Source organism: Zea mays, chromosome 4, assembly GCF_902167145.1.
Source record: "Zea mays cultivar B73 chromosome 4, Zm-B73-REFERENCE-NAM-5.0, whole genome shotgun sequence".
NCBI classification, from domain to species: domain Eukaryota; kingdom Viridiplantae; phylum Streptophyta; class Magnoliopsida; order Poales; family Poaceae; genus Zea; species Zea mays.
In genome coordinates, this window is record NC_050099.1 from 89,876,862 (window position 1) to 89,892,800 (window position 15,939).

At 42.9% G+C, this 15,939-nt stretch overlaps 1 protein-coding gene across 2 annotated transcripts; it reads left to right on the plus strand.

Annotated features, from left to right (window-relative positions):
* Positions 1-9,623: 9,623 nt before the first annotated feature.
* Positions 9,624-11,960, plus strand: LOC103653503 (protein NRT1/ PTR FAMILY 1.1). Of its 2 annotated transcripts, none has more exons than XM_008680395.3 (4): positions 9,624-9,731; positions 10,019-10,236; positions 10,338-10,891; positions 11,003-11,960. In XM_008680395.3, the coding sequence occupies exons 1-4, from the start codon at positions 9,656-9,658 to the stop codon at positions 11,841-11,843; spliced, it is 1,689 nt and encodes a 562-aa protein (XP_008678617.1). In that variant the 5' UTR covers positions 9,624-9,655; the 3' UTR covers positions 11,844-11,960. The 2 variants fall into 2 exon arrangements, with proteins under 2 accessions (XP_008678617.1, XP_023158115.1); XM_023302347.2 differs by having other exon boundaries at positions 9,631-9,731; positions 11,075-11,960.
* The last annotated feature ends 3,979 nt before the right edge of the window (positions 11,961-15,939 follow it).

Consider the following 15,939-nt stretch of genomic DNA (forward strand, 5'->3'; position numbering starts at 1 on the left):
GACTTTGGGAACATTTTACACTAGGTTCCATATAGTTTAGGGCTAGGTCCCTTACACAAATTCGTACAACTATAGTAGCCCTACAACTTTGTTATGGTGACTTATTGCAAAGCACTCATGGATCAAAAGCTACAAGAGTTCAAACTTTGCTTAGTGTCACTTTTTCTTAGGATTTCCAATATTTGAGCACTTGTGAACTTTTCTATTTTCTATAATTTGCTCCACAATACCTGGAAATCTCCAAATGATAAAAGTATTAAGCTCTCAAAACACTACTACTTTGCCACTTGCACTTTTTGCAAAAAGTGGTTAGAACTCAAAATCCTCTATAGGGAACTATTTAGGGTTTTGGAGCTCTAAATCACCTTTAATGCCTTTTCACCCCTTCTAGCCCTTACCCTTTGAGTACAACCAACTATCTTAAAAAGTTTACTCATTTGTCATTAACACATAGAGTCAAACATGCTACTGGCTCATGGAGTGACTCTCCATCTCTTTCTTTCCCTCTAACTTAAGCAATACACCTTAACTCGGTACCATATGCAAACATCACATCACATATTCTTTTGAAATTTTACCTAGTGGATTCATTCAAGTGTATCACAACAATGTAATGCCAATGCATATGATGCCATGTCAATGTTTTAGTTGTTGTAACACCAGAGGTGTTACATCCGGCGCGATCGAGGACTGGTGGGACACGTGTCTAGGACATAGGGGACACGCACATTTGATACTCACGACAGTTTGGTAGTTGATCCTCGAAAAAACACCCCGTGCTATGGGCGGTGGGTTTTGCTGAGTTTGGGCCTCAAAACTCGATAGCGGCGGTTCCAGAGGGAATCGGTAGCAGCACATGGCGTCGTAGCGATGGTTGCATCGAGGCGAAGCAACTTCATGTGGAGCACGTGTCCATTGGATGAAAACTCCAGGAGTTGGTCCATTTTGCCCCTAATGGAATGGATAGGCTCTATGTAAATAGGGTAGTTTAGAAAATAAGAGTAACCCTCTATAAATAGAAGGGTGGGTTGTTTAGTTCAGCTATCTCTTTGGCTTAGATTTTTCGCACTTGTGTTTTTCCATTCCCTACAGAGCTGTAGTTTTGTAGCCAGAGATCCACAGTGCTTTGGCCTTTCACATCTGGTGATTTGTAAGCTTCAACGTGTAATCTAAGGAAGGGTGGTTAGTTTTGCCCACAACTTTTGGTTTGCTTCAATCTCAATTTGTGTCTTGCTAAAGATTTGAAGTCTTTTGGTTCTTGAGTTCTCCCCTTCCTTTCTCTTGTCGATTTATGGAGAACCTTTGAGTTCTTGTGTTATGGTTGTTGTTGGGGATTGATTTGTGGGGAGATAAACTCTTTGGATCACCATGTACGCCCATGTGGTGTAGTTTTTTGTTGTGATCTCATTTGATTCTCTTTTGAGTTCGTTTTGAGAAAACCCCAACAAAACCCCATCACTCTCTAGATTTTGAATCTACGCATGGAAATTTTAGTTGCTCATGTTCATACTTCATGACTAGTATTCTTTCCCTCTACGCAAATGGCCTGCAAAATTTGAGGAGATTCTATGAAGATTTGCCTGCGCGACACTGCTGCTCTCAAGTCTAGCACTATCGGGCAAGGAATTTTATCCCCTATTTCTCAAACTTCTTGAGTAACTTCTACTCCCTCAACTCTTGCCACCTGCAAAATTTGAAGCCATTCTAGAAACATTTTGTCATGCGGCACTACTCCTCGGTGATTTTTTCGGACTTTGACCTAGAATTTTTACTGGACCTTTAGGGTCTTCTTTGGATTTCTTGTGAAAGTTTTGGTTCAAATCAAGTCTTTTAAGTCCCATTGAGCATATATTCTTCTCTAGAACTTGGTAGGAGCAGCCAATGGATTTGTGGTTGAGTTGTTCTTTTGTGAAGTGTTCTTGGTGTCCCTAGAGGTTGGTTTGGGTTCGGGAATCAAGTAACGGTGTTGTTCTCGCAGGTTGAGAATTTTTAGTGGCTCCCATTCATCCTCTCTGGTCGCCTCACCGGTCCTTTAGATGGTGATGGGAAGAATTTGTGGCCACTTGTTGAAGCTTCATCTTCACTTGTGTCATTATGGCCATGAAGCTCATGAAGTTTTAGCCAAATCTCATTAGCACTTTTGAGAGTAAATATATCATAAAAAACACTAGTGCTAAGAGAATTAAAGAAGCAATTTTTACATCTAGCATTTAAATGAATCTCCATTTTGTCACTTGTGGATGGCATAACTAGGTCTATAATATATCTCATCCTATCGCGAGTGACTCTCCATACAATTAGATCAATAGCTTCTAGGTAGCAATCCATTCTAGAGCTATAGTTGAGGAAGTTAGTATCATTAAAGTGAGGTGGTCTATGGGTATCCATCCCTTCCCTCTTGATCTAGTGTTGGCTCAATGATTGTTAAGCCAAAAAGGTTCCTAATGAGCATCCTGCTTCGATACCAATTGAAATGAATGTGGACGCCTAAGAGAGAGAGAGGGAGGTAAATTAGGACGTCTATTTTCACGCTCTAAACTAGGTCAATAATTAATCTCTTAAAAAACATATGCAGATAAACAGACAAGATTGTGCAACTAAGATTTTATCTAAGTGTTGCTATCTCTAACGCAAAACAGAATTATGCAACCTAGTTTCAGTCCTACCAACTAGCCTATGTTCTATGCTAAGAATGGTAAAGAAAACAACTTAAGTAAGCATTGTAAATGTGGAAATATAAAAGTGGTAGAGAATGCAAACTCCCGTAGACGCACCGATATTTTTATCGAGGTGTGAATAATTGTACAAGGTTCTTAATAATCCTTGATGGGTGCCTCTACATAAAGAGAAGCCCACGTGAGAGCCAAGCACTTCAGAGAGATGACTCCATAGATAACCGCAAACCTTCTCCTCGCGCAAGTGGTGCTTTGTTTCCGGATTCTCTCGGACTCTCCTCCATCTTCACTATCGAGCTTCTGTCGAAAACGTCGTGGGCCTCGTTCCTCTGGTACATGGTGGCGGCCACACCACAAACACAGTTGTTGTGATCCCACAAGGCTCTTATCCCACTCGGTACAAATACAACGACTCGTGCAAGAGCCGAGGGTTATGAGGTGTCTAACCTCACTCAATCGACTAGGACTAAACCTAGAGCCAGCGTAATAAAGCGGTCTAACTAACCCAACCACTTCACAAATCACCTATGCTAATCATCGAGTAATTCTATAAAGCGCTTGGGTGTATATGAGCTAAAGTATGAAGCCTCAACTTTCTAGCAATATTCTTGAGCTTCCACACATGCAAATGGCTCGTAGGCGGGTACATATAGAGTCCCAAGCCCAAAAGAGTTGTTGGATGGAATTTGTTATTTTTGCGTCACATGGGCGCCCGGTGAGCCACTAGTGGGCGTGTTTGGTTCGGCTTTTTTCTGGCCAACTTATCTGAAAAGCTGGCTGTGGGGAAAAGCTGGCTGTTGGGAAAAGCTGGTGGTTAGAATTTAGGTGTTTGGTTCGCCAGCTGTGCAGAAAAGCTGTTCGTCAGAATCTACGTGTTTGGATACAGATTCTCAAATTGCAGATTTTGTTCGAACAAACGATAAAATGAAACCCATAACGCAGATAAAGTTCATTACAAAATAATTAGTGGAGTTGATTACATCATAAGTACCGTTACAATTGCACTAAGTCAACTACGCCACTAATGCATTTGCAATTGCATCTCGAAAATCACTCATGTCCAACTCATCAGATGTGCTAGTACTACTCTCACCTGCAGGTAGATCATGACTTAGGCTATTAGGTCCTACTTCATCAAAATCTCTATCGTGTAGAGCACTATCTCTAATGAAGTTATGGAGTGTCATACATGCAATAATTATCTTCGATTGTTTCTCAAGCGAAAATGAAGGGAGACTTAATAGAATTCTCCACTTCATTTTTAGCACCCCAAATGATCGCTCAATAACATTTCGTAGGGATGAGTGCGCATAGTTGAATACTTCTTTACTCCCAATAGGTTGCCTCGCATTTTGCCATTCCGTAATGTGGTACTTCTGCCCCTTATAAGGTGCAAGGTACCCCTTTCTATTTGGATAACCCGAATCGACAAGATAGTATTTACCTGCACAAACTCAAAATACAAACGTTACGTACATGTGACATAAAATAGTACTGTATTCTACAAATGTACAAAATATTTATATACCTTCCGGTGGATGGGGGAACCTATCCGCATAAGTTATTAAAGTATCCTGTAGTACTCTTGTGTCATGTACGGAACCTGGCCAGCCTGTGACCACAAATATGAACCTCATATCGAAGTCACATACGGCCATTACATTCTGCGACGTGTAACCGTGTCGGCCAATATATTTCGCTTGTTCCGAAGCTGGGACTGCCGCTGGAAAGTGACTACCATCTATTGCGCCTATGCAATCCTTGAAGTGTGGCCAAAACCTCGCCTCTCGCAAACGATGATGAATCTCGACGAATTGTGGGTCTTTCGGCTTGATTATGTCAGATGACATCTTGTAAAGTGCATTAAGGACATCACTATACTTGCGGCTAATTGTTTCCAATGAGTGACCAAATTTATTTCTGATCTGCCTAAACGATTGTGGACCCCCACATGCCCACAAGAATATGCCAAGAGCTTCCATAGTACTGACACCCCTGCTTGGAAGCAGACCATAATTTTGTACCAACGTGTCATGCAATCGTCTAAAAACAGTTCTTCGCATGCGAAACATGTCAAAACAGTCATTACTAATCTCCAACGTTCTTTGAACCCATTGAATACCAGATTCGACCAATGTTCTTCTAGGAGCCTGACTGAAATGCCTGCCCCAAATGTCTACAGCATATAGAGCAACAAGCATTTCTCCATCTGTTTCATCATGAGATGTGTGTGCATCCATTTCATCATCAGATGTGTGTGCATCCATTTCATCATCATATGTGTGTTCATAAGGATCACACATCTGCATGGACACAACCAAGAGCCACAATTTCATATGCAACCACAGTTTATAAAACACATATTAAAGAAGCCGAACAGTTTACAGGCATATGAAGTTCACAGATTCACATAGCTCACAAAGTTACAACTCTGATTATTCTAATACATGTTCAACTCGAATATTTGGAAAATTGTTTGAAAGCGAAAATGATACATACGAAAACTGACACGACATGACTCCTTAAGAAGACACAACTAACATAATACTGAACATATAAGCCTCAGTTGTCGGACCAGCAACATATACTGAAACGACATGACTGATGAAAACACAAACCAACGATAATAGTAAACATGTAGGCCTCTGTTGTCGGACGTGCACCAGCTAAGTGCTCTTTTTAGTTTCTAACGCGTAAGCATTGCGAAGCCAAGCGATTCTTCCTTCTTTTGTCTCCAAGGTTGCAAAAACATCTCTATACTTCTTCTGAATCAGAAGATGAGTCGCAAACAAATGTAGTTCGCTCCCTTCTGGTGATCCATCTTCCTTGACTTGTTGCATCTGCTTTTTAAGCTCTATTCGAACTGGGTCATTGTCAGAAGAGGTAATGGACTTGTTTGTGGTCAACGAGCGGGACTCAAAAGCCTCCACAAGTCTTTTCATGTACTCTTCCCTCGAATCTTTTTTCTTCTTTGGTTTTGGGGAATCATGTCGCATCTTACGCTTCCCAGTAGCATTTGTGCAGGGGTCAGGTGTGCTGTTTTCACCCCCACCTAAAGTGTATTCCAAATGATCATCAGAAGATGAATTAGCATCCTCGACGCCAGGAACCAGGGTTCTTTCATTTGTGCAGACAATGGGTCCAAACATAACCTTTAGCTCGTCCTCATTCTCTAGGGGGGCTGTTTTGAACATAATACAACCTGGCATTGCCTGCACCAATTCGTAGTCCTACTTTTAGATGGCCAATACTAATGTTAGTCTACGAAAAAAAAGATGAACTTACTTCGTTTTGCTTGGCCCACCACTCATCTGGCGCACTGATTGAACCAGTATGAGGGTCTCGACCAAGACCTGTAGCCCTTTCATTAAGAGTTTTCCACTGGGTGAACATTCTCTTCAACGAATCCCACCTATTCTTCATTTGATCCCTGGTGTAAGTGCGACCAGTGCGTTCCTTAAACTTCCTTATGAGGTTAGCATACCCTTCTGCATTTAGAAATTGTTGTGGCCTGTTCCGAGCATTGACCTCTTCTACACAAATTTCTATGTAAATTTTTGTTGCTCTACTATCCCACTTTGCAATCACTTTGCCGGACTTGTCCATCTAGTGCATAACAAGTATATAGTTTTCAACATACGTAGTAGTGGTCTCGGATTAAAAACAACAAAAAAGATGTAGAATATACTGCACATATTATGTTCAGATAATACCATAAGTACTAAGATTCCAATTTGCTTAATTACACAATGAGAACCTTAAATAAACTGGTACTGGACACAAAATGACAGGGAACACATTTACAGCAGCCCATTAACCAAAAGAACAAACTGATTCCCTGTTTCCCTACGCCCTTAGTACACAAAAGCTAAGGGACTTCATCCCTGTTATTCAAACACCTAACTCCAAGGTTCACTCCCTTCTACCTTAAACATCATTGTCACTAAACGAAGGCATCTGATCGGAGTCATATTCAACACCCCAAAAGTTTTGGAAATGCTCCGCAAAGTCCCAATGTGGAGTAAGGTCGTCGTCAGATGGGGGTGGTGACGACAAGGTAGAAGGTTCATAGCTGCTGTCAACCGGGATGTTAAAGTTGTTCACGATGTCCAAATGCTCTTGCAACACCAGAGAGTCTTGCTCCAGCATGCAAGCTATCTCCTCCAAAGCTACACGAAGTTTGGTAGCATCAAATGAGGTCAACCCGTGTCCAGGACGGATTGTTTCCCTCGCTACGGAAAATATCTTGTCCGAAATCTCTTGCATCCGTCCAATTGCCTTGTCGGCTATGGAGTCTGCTGAATCCATCTGATGTGGATTAGGTCGTTAGTATACCAGACATGGGGACTATCTACAAAAATTAGGCGTACTTACATGTCCACTGCCTAGGCTGGTGACAAAGGAGGGTACAACTACGACTAATTACTAGTCTCCTATGCACTAATAACAATACGAAGACACGTTGATGCAGTAATCAGTACATGGACACACGTTGAAAGAAAGCATGAACAAATAATAGGGCTATTCACATTACCTTGGCTGAAGTGGATCTTGGAACCTCACACGAATAACCCGAGTTGATGCGGAAATCTGAAGGGTACCCCTGTTTCGTTCGGCTTCTGGGATATGAAGAACAAAAACGTTAGTACATCGATGGTAATCAGTTCTGATGTACTGAAAAACTGGACATGGTGTCAATCTACTAGAATCCGGTTATTGAAATGTAATATTGCGTCGGCAGCTAACAAACAAAAATAGGGTACAAGTACCAAATAAACAAATAATAGTGCAAAACACAGTTCAATGGTTTCCCCTAAACCGTGACCAACAATCGTTGAACACCATCTCTGCATCACGTTGCTAGGAGTCAATAAAGGGGGGATAAACATCTTAACCACGGACGTACATGCAACCTAAACCCTAATCATGACATGGATATGCAACGGATCCGGAAAAGCACAATACGAGAATGCGATGGGGGAGACGAAGATGGTACCTGCGAAGACGCCGAGATGCGAAAGGGGGGAAGTGTCCAAGGTTGACGATGGCAGTGGGAGTTGACGACGGAGTTGCGGCTCCTCGGTCAAAACCCTAGCGCAGTGAAGGGTGACGGAGCCATCAAAACGACTGCGGCAATGGTCAGGGCCCTTTTCGAAACGAGGCAGCCGGGGGAGGAGGACGAGCGGATACGAAACGGAATGCAAATGAACCGCGTACCTGAGGAGGAATGCGGTGGATGAGCAAATGGGAGTGTGGTCATGGCCCCCGAGCCGCTGCGGCGGAGGCGGCGGCGGCGGTCCTTGCGAGGGGAGAGACCTCTGAGGCGCGGGCGCGGTGGAAACCCTATCACGAGACCGCGGCTTCCAGAGGAAGCCTGCTTCGCCCGGCTTTTCGTTTCATGTGACGCGCGCGACTTCTGTGCGAAGCGCGGCCATGAGAAGCTGCCCAGAATCTGGGCGTTTGGTCGTGGCTTCTGCTTCTGGCGGCCAGAAGCCGCCCAGAATCTCAACCAAACAGGCGCAGTGTCACACGAGACTCCTCCGGTATCCCTCCACATCAGCTAGTCATTACTGCCCTGATAGTTTCTCTACGTCACGCTAGAGGTCCAGTAAACTATCAGACTGACCCGGTGCCCGCCACATAACATAGTCGTTGTTGACTGTTGAGCCTCTAGTCTAGCTAGCCTCCAGTGCAACACTAGACTGGTCTAGTTCACTAGTCTCAGAATGTCATAGAATGCTCTCTTTGCACACTCGGTTCGGCGTGCCCCGGTGTTGTTGTAGCTGGTGCGCTAGTAGGCACAAGGTGCCGACTAAGTACTCTCTGCGCACTCAATTCAGCCTATGGTCCGGTGCACCACCATACTGGTCTGGTGCACCCAAAACAACCCGTCTTCTTATCTTCATAGTTTCTTCACTTGGGTTTTCTTGTCTTGTGTCCTGGATTTTGCTTGTTGTTGGTATTTCTTCAATGAGTCTTTCAATGTCTTTTTTAGGTGTTGCTTCCTCAATGCTTTACTCCAAAACCACTTCACATCCTGTGAACTATTAACATAAACACTAGTAGACACATTAGTCCATAAATTTGTTGATCATCGAACACGAAACTCATTTAATAAAATGGACCGGATCCATTGTATTTACACACATAAATAGGGTTGAAACTAAAGGGGTTTAGAATTTGTATGTCTCTTTGCAACTTTCATGATATTTTTCTTCTTTGCTGCTCCATTATTCTTCATACCCATGAGGTCTTGCTGAATTGGAGTGGACAACATTTTCTGAAACTCAGGGCCCTCAATTGAGGTAGTAATATCATAATCCACTTTGTGAAAACCATATCACTGGTTTACCGGGTTCAGAGTTCATTGGGTGCACTGCATAGAAGACAGACAATAGATGCACCATGCAATGAAATACATAGGTTTATGACCTAGAATTAGAAATTAAGTTTGTGATAATATGTAGAAGTCTAGAATGGTTTAGTGTAGATACATGTATTGCTTGAGCCTCTAGACACATTACTTGGAGCAGCGAGCTTATCCTAGAGATGAGGTAGGTATCCTATCAATTCTAATCTATCATATCTTGATATCCCTAGAGATATATTAAAATACTATATAAACTTATATTTGATATAAACATCTTCAACTTTGGATACGTCATCTCCAAAAAGACATGTTCGTGTACATTTCTCTATAGCTAGATTTTCTTTAAATTATTGATGATGAAGAAATCATTTGGATTTGTGTACATCTGGCATCCTACAAGTTCTTTGTAAGTAGAACTATATACCTTTTGTGATATTTGTTTTTCTATCTTCTGGAATCTATTCCTATCTTTTGGATTTTGTGACTATATTATTGGGTCTATTATTTTATCAAACGGTCAACATTGAAGATAGCTCCATTATCCGATATTGCTATATATTACAACTTTTATGGACAATATCAAACACCATAGAGATGATTGTTGTGAAAGATGGAGCGCACTCATATGGATGAACATGTTCATTCGTCCAGAAGAGGCGGTCTTCAAACTGTCCCGTTCATAATCAGTAATATATCTTTCACTCCTATGGAATAGAAAATCTGCAGTTATATATACTCCTTCATAGTTTTTCTTTGATTTCATAAATAACAGGGATAATCTGTTGATATCTATCATCTTGTGTTTTCGTCCACTAGCCTTTTTTATTCCTATAGCATGCACTTTCTGGTTGTCGATTTCCCAAATTGTCTCTATCAAAGTTGTTTAATATATAAGTGTTGTTCTTATAAATGGCACTCAAGTTTTCATAAAATGGAACCAATGTTGTGAATCCACTTGTTTTCCTTATTTCAGTTAACGAAGGATGTGAACGGATTGTAAACGTAGCGGTCAGTGCAAATATTATTATATACTTGACCAAAGAGTATCATATGGGATCTGCGGAAAGTGCAATGGTTTTGTTTATCTACCAAGCAGCTACAAACTTCTTGCCTATCTTTGGGGCTATTGTGTCTGATGCACTATTGGGACGCTTTCTCACAATCTCACTCACACTTTTCGCATGCACGATTGTAAGATATATATATATATATTGTTAATTACATATATATATACGGACCATTTTCTTTAGCTGAAGTTAGTCTCATAATTTCTTGTGTTCTGTGTTGGTTAGGGAGCTGTTCTTCTCTGGTTGACCACAGTAGTTCCAACATTGGTCGCAGAAGATTGTTCAAATGAAGACCAGAGTTGTCACTCACCGACAACACTACAATTTTTTGTCTTGCTAACTTCTTTATTGTTCTTGTCAATTGGCGCAAGTGGTGTTCGCCCTTGCAGCCTTCCTTTTGGTGTGGACCAGTTTACCCACTGGAGCGGCGCTCCAAAGGACCGTGCGCTCAAAGTTCTATTCGGCTGGTATTACGTATCAATGGGTGGCTCAGCAATCATTTCTATAACTCTCATCGTGTACTTGCAAGACAAATTGGGCTGGAAGATCGGTTTTGCCATTTCTATGGTTATAGCGGCATTTGCTGCAATTTTAAACATTGTTACATCGCCCCTTTACATCAAGGTGAAACCACAGAAAAGCACGTGGATTAGTTTAGTGCAAGTGGTTTTCATCGCTATAAGGAATCGACACATTCAGCTTCCTAAAGCAGCAGGTGAGAATGATCTGCATTACTGCAACGTTGGAGGACTGGCAATGGTTCCATCAAGCAAAATGAGGTATGTTAATATCATTGATGACGATAATCTGTTATTAATTGATTTGATCTTGGAAAGCCACACCTATATATAATATAGTTTTTGAGTTAATAATTACCTCGAATATTATAGGTTCCTTAACAGAGCATGCGTATTGAGGGCACATGTAGAAAGTTCTAACACTGAAGTGCTTAATTCATGGAGTGTATGCACAGTTGAGCAAGTCGAGGACATCAAGCGTGTACTAAGTGTCATCCCTATGTGGTCAGCTACGATTACAAGTTTGTTGATCCAAACGGCTTCGTTCAGGGTGCTACAGGCAGAAACGATGGACCGTCATGTTGGTAGCACAAGGTTCCAAATGCCTGCTGGTTCAGTCGCAATATTTGAAGGCATTACATTCACATTGGTGTCAGGATGCATTACAGGAAGAGAAAAAACGCTTAGTCACAAGCAGAAAATGGGCATCGGCGTGCTCTTTTCCATTGCATGTGCTCTTTCGGCATCAGTGGTGGAGGCCATCCGGAGGAAGCAAGCAACAAGGCAGGGCCTAGAAAATAATACTGATGATGGTGGGGTTGTAAATATGTCAGTGCTGTGGCTAGCCCCTCAATGTGTTTTTGCTGGCCTCATTAGTGCGTTTGGATCCATTGGACAGATCGAATTCTACTATGAAGTGCTACCAAAGTCAATGAGTAGCTTAGCACTGGCCCTCCTCCCCCTAGCAATAGGTGTCGCAAACATTGCAAGTACAGTGGTCGTCAAGCTCGTCAAAGTGATTACATGTAGTGGTGGAAGAGTAGGATGGCTTCTTGATAACCTGAACCAAGGCCATTATGACTACTTCTATTTTGTGCTAGCAATGCTCGGTATTGCAGGTTTTATCTATTTTGTTGCTTGTTGCTATTGGTTTGAGGAACCATCACCAAACCAGCTTGTTCAATCTAATGAAGATGAACCAAATATGAGATGACCATGGTTGGCATAAAGCTTTCTATAATGTCATTGGGTCAAACCATGTTTGTCGAGGCATAGTTTTCATATATAAGTGTAACATGGCTGTTTATTGGACCTAATGTTCTTTTGGTTCTTTATCAGTCTCACAAAATTATCAGTAATTGTAATATGTATTTTCATATTATTTCATTTTACTATGTTAATGGGTGCTGCTGGTATGAGCTTCTTATATAATGCTAAGGCTTTGGCTATAATTCAAAAAATTAAATAGCAACCCATTGGTTAACAGTAGCGTCAATGAACTCGTGTTCTTCATGAGGATAACCTTGTCAAGGCATGGATTTGACAACATAGCCTCTTGAGTCCAACCCCTTGGAGATCATGAAGTCATTGGTTTCATGAAGGCGTCACTACAACCTAAAGGTGTCAGGATAACATGTTACTTGCTCGTTCAAGGTTTTAGCACTGAACAACAATGGGGCAATTGTTGTTGTCCATCCTGTTGCAAGCTAAATCTTTAGGTTTATGGCATACTGCTTGGTGTTCACCATAATTTGTCATGGTTTCATGTAGTCAAAACCATTGTGAATATATGGTTGAGTGCCTATTGTGTTGAATATGATGAGTGATTGTTAAGGAGATGGTCGTCTTCGGTTGAGTTTTAGACTAACCATAATATCAAGTTGATAGCATTCAACATGCCTCTTGGTTTGTGGTGCGTAGGTGTAGAACACAATGATGGTCGATGGTGAAGGTAAAGGTAAGGTCGGTTCATGCCAACAGATTAGGAGCGGGCAAGGACGGATGTCAAGGCTTGGCCCGTAAGACCAAAGAGGCCAGAAGACTGAACGTGAGTGCATCACAACTATGGACATCAACAAGTGCAAGTCAACATGGAGGAGTACACCATGTTGACCAAGTCCATATGTGTCGGTATTCTGAAAACACCGGCTAGTGAAAACACTAGCTGGTGTGGATGGTGAACAAGAGACACAAGATTTTTACATTGGTTTAGGCCGAAGTCCCTACGTCCAGTCGGGTATCTCGTATACCCTACACTTAATTTGCAATGTGGATGGATTACAAACTATGTCGAGGGAGGGCTAGAAGCCCAAGCCTCTGGGTAAGAAAGCAAGTGGTGCGAGGTGCTTCATGGACTACTAGGCTATTGTTGTGCTCTTGTTGCCCATGTCCTAGATCCGAACTCTCCTCTTTTATTTATAGTTCAAGGCAGATGGGATCCCGTTACATGAATCTTATGGTTTTGGTCCTTGTCGTATGCTTCATGTCTTTCGATGTTCTTGCTGACAGGAGAACTCTTGTAGATGACTCTTCCTAGGCCTTTGTCACACCCGGATTTTAGGGGTCCAAAACCCGGGCGCGAACATAAACACCAGGTGTGCTGGGACCAAGTCTCACACATATGATGAATCATGGCACAGGATCGAATGTCACATCTTTACTATATAACAGGAGTTCTATACAAAATAAATAAATAAATACATTATAAGGAGACGACGGTCCAGCAACCCAAAGTTGACTGGGAGACGACGACCTAGATCTCTCACGAACTCATCGCAGCATCCTCCATGCGCCTCATCCCGCGGTACCTGTTCTTGACCTGTGGGGGGGTGTGAGACAGCAAGAGTGAGCTCACATACGTTCATCGCTCAACAAGTTGTGGGGAATAATGTGCATGAACTCACCAAAGGTGGGAGCTCACGTGAAGTGTAAGGCTTACCAAAGAGGATGGTTAGAGCTGAGCATTGCTTTTAAAGTTGGTCAAAATTTTATTAGCAGTTACTAAGTATAAGTAAATACCAACCCAATTAAGTAGTAGAACAAAGTAACAACATCACCTGCAATGCAATGCATATGACAAATTGAATTTAAGTTCCATAATTTAATCATCAGAGAGTCCTGAGCTGCTCATGACCGTGAGCTCGGCTAGTATACCAGTTTTACACTCTGCAGAGGTGGTACCCTTTACCCACAAGTCATGTTACCCATCTGCCAAGAGATCGCGACTTCCCATACACCTCTACCGAGGAGGCGAGGCAGGGTAACACTACGAGGCCTTTACAAAGTTCCACTAGCTTCAGAAAACCCGCTACAGTTTATGGGAAGCTCCAATGCAGGAATCCCTTGCAGGACCGCCATCGCAGCAAAATCCTCCCGAGGGCCTCCCTACACTGACCACTCCCCTACTGCCCTTGCCCCTTTCGGGTAAGGTAGTCCTCCACTAGCTTTCCTAATTAGTCAGCCAAGGGCGTCCATAAACCCTTGTGGTGGCACGTGTTTCTCAAGTTAAGCTCTATGTTCCAATTAACATTTAATGAACTTGTCATGAACATAAATGAAATAACCACATAACTGGAACATAGATATAATGAAATATTAACCCAAAACCATATAAAGCAGTAGCAGAACTACCCAAGTGATTCAGGGGTAAACAAGGTATTCAGGATAAACAAACTAGGGTGACCTATTGGGTCCCATCAAAATTAACCTATGCAGATCATTATGATTAATTAGAACATGAGTGGGTAAAAGAAGTGATCAAGGGCACAACTTGCCTGGGACTTGAGATTCCAGGTACCAAGATGATCTTCAGATTCTCGTGACCTCCCGCTAAACGTAGCAATACAGACAAACATGTGTAGGCAAAATTAACATCACACCAAACATAAGAATAAATTGCGTAATAATAATCTACGCGCTTGTACGAGACTAACGCATCTTGAACGGATCAAATCGGAGTTAAAACGAAGGAGTTATGATTTTTCTAAGGTTTTATGTATTTGATATAAGATTAAGTGAGAAATAAATTTTAATGTGCACTTCATGTAAAAACAGTGGTACTATTTGATAGATAATAATATTACAAAATTATAGGAACTGGAATGGTCCAATTTGAAGTTCATATGCATTTACTATGAATTAGACAAGTTTTAACATTTATTTATGCACTAAAAATTGATTTCTGATATTAATTTCTGATTTTCAAAGTTCTCTGGATTGGGCCTCAAATTATGGAAAGTGCAGGGGCTACGGTGCAACATTCCCAAGACTCAGAAAACTATGCAGTAGGACGGCGGGTTTATTGTTAATAAAGACAGGGGCTCTTTTGTAAGTCTAGCGCCGCGAAAGGGTATTCTCTATTATTGCCCGTAGGATCTAGATCTTGTGGCTCAGATTAGACTACCCACTCTGCGAACCGGTATGGACCCGCGGCCATCGGATCCTTAATCGACGACCAAGATTTAAAACATCCGAGATCTATTCCTATGCATCCATCTAGAATCGGACGGTGCAGAATCCCCAGGCCGAAGCGTTATTCACGTGCAATCCTATCCCTCCATCCCAAGATAGATGGCCCGCGTCCCTTCTTCCCGCGACGCAATCCACGATGGCGGCGCCCGAGCCTTCCCACGGCCGCGCCATCGCCGGAGGAGGTCAATCCCAAGCTCCAGTGCGCCAAACCTCGATACGCTAGGTGCAGAATGAAATTGAGATGAAGGCGAACCAGAGGAGCAGGTCCTTACCCAGAACCCGGCGTCGTTTCGGTCGGTCCACGACGAACCGCGAATGCGCGATGGCGGCGACAAATTGGGCGCGCTCCGGTCCCCCCTCCTGTCCCGCAATCGGCACTGACGCGATCCAGAGACCCGGGCGAAGCCCATAGATCTATCTTCATGCTCCGAACGGCCATAGGTCCTTGAATCGATGGCGACGGCGCGTTCGGCATCCCGTTTTCTCCCTCTCCTTTCTCTAACCCTCTGTTCGGACGATGCAGCTCGCCAATGCCCCAGGGGATGCCGCGGCCACGGATTTATACTCAGGGGCGAGCTCGGTCAGACCGCGCGACAGGTGCGGGAGATCCTCCGCGGATTCCGCGGCGGTTTGGTGAAGCATCCGCGCCGAATTAGCGTAATCCAGCGGAGACAGCAGCGGAGTTCTGTTTCGTTCGCCCGCGAGGAAGATGGAGATGACCGGTAGGGCCCACGCATCAGTCGGTCGGCGCGGATTTTGGTTTCTGTTGAGCAGAGCCGACCAACGAGGAAGGTGGAGGACTGGTCTGGCAAACGGGCCCGTGCGCAAGTGGGAGGAAG

What these genes read in the sequence shown, in the direction of transcription:
- LOC103653503 (XM_008680395.3), top strand. Translation starts at nt 9,656, where the DNA reads ATGGAGCGCACTCATATGGATGAACATGTTCATTCGTCCAGAAGAGGC. An exon ending in AACTGTCCCGTTCATAATCA is followed by an intron (nt 9,732 to 10,018) that starts GTAATATATCTT and finishes TCCTTATTTCAG; the next exon opens with TTAACGAAGGATGTGAACGG. An exon ending in CACTTTTCGCATGCACGATT is followed by an intron (nt 10,237 to 10,337) that starts GTAAGATATATA and finishes TGTGTTGGTTAG; the next exon opens with GGAGCTGTTCTTCTCTGGTT.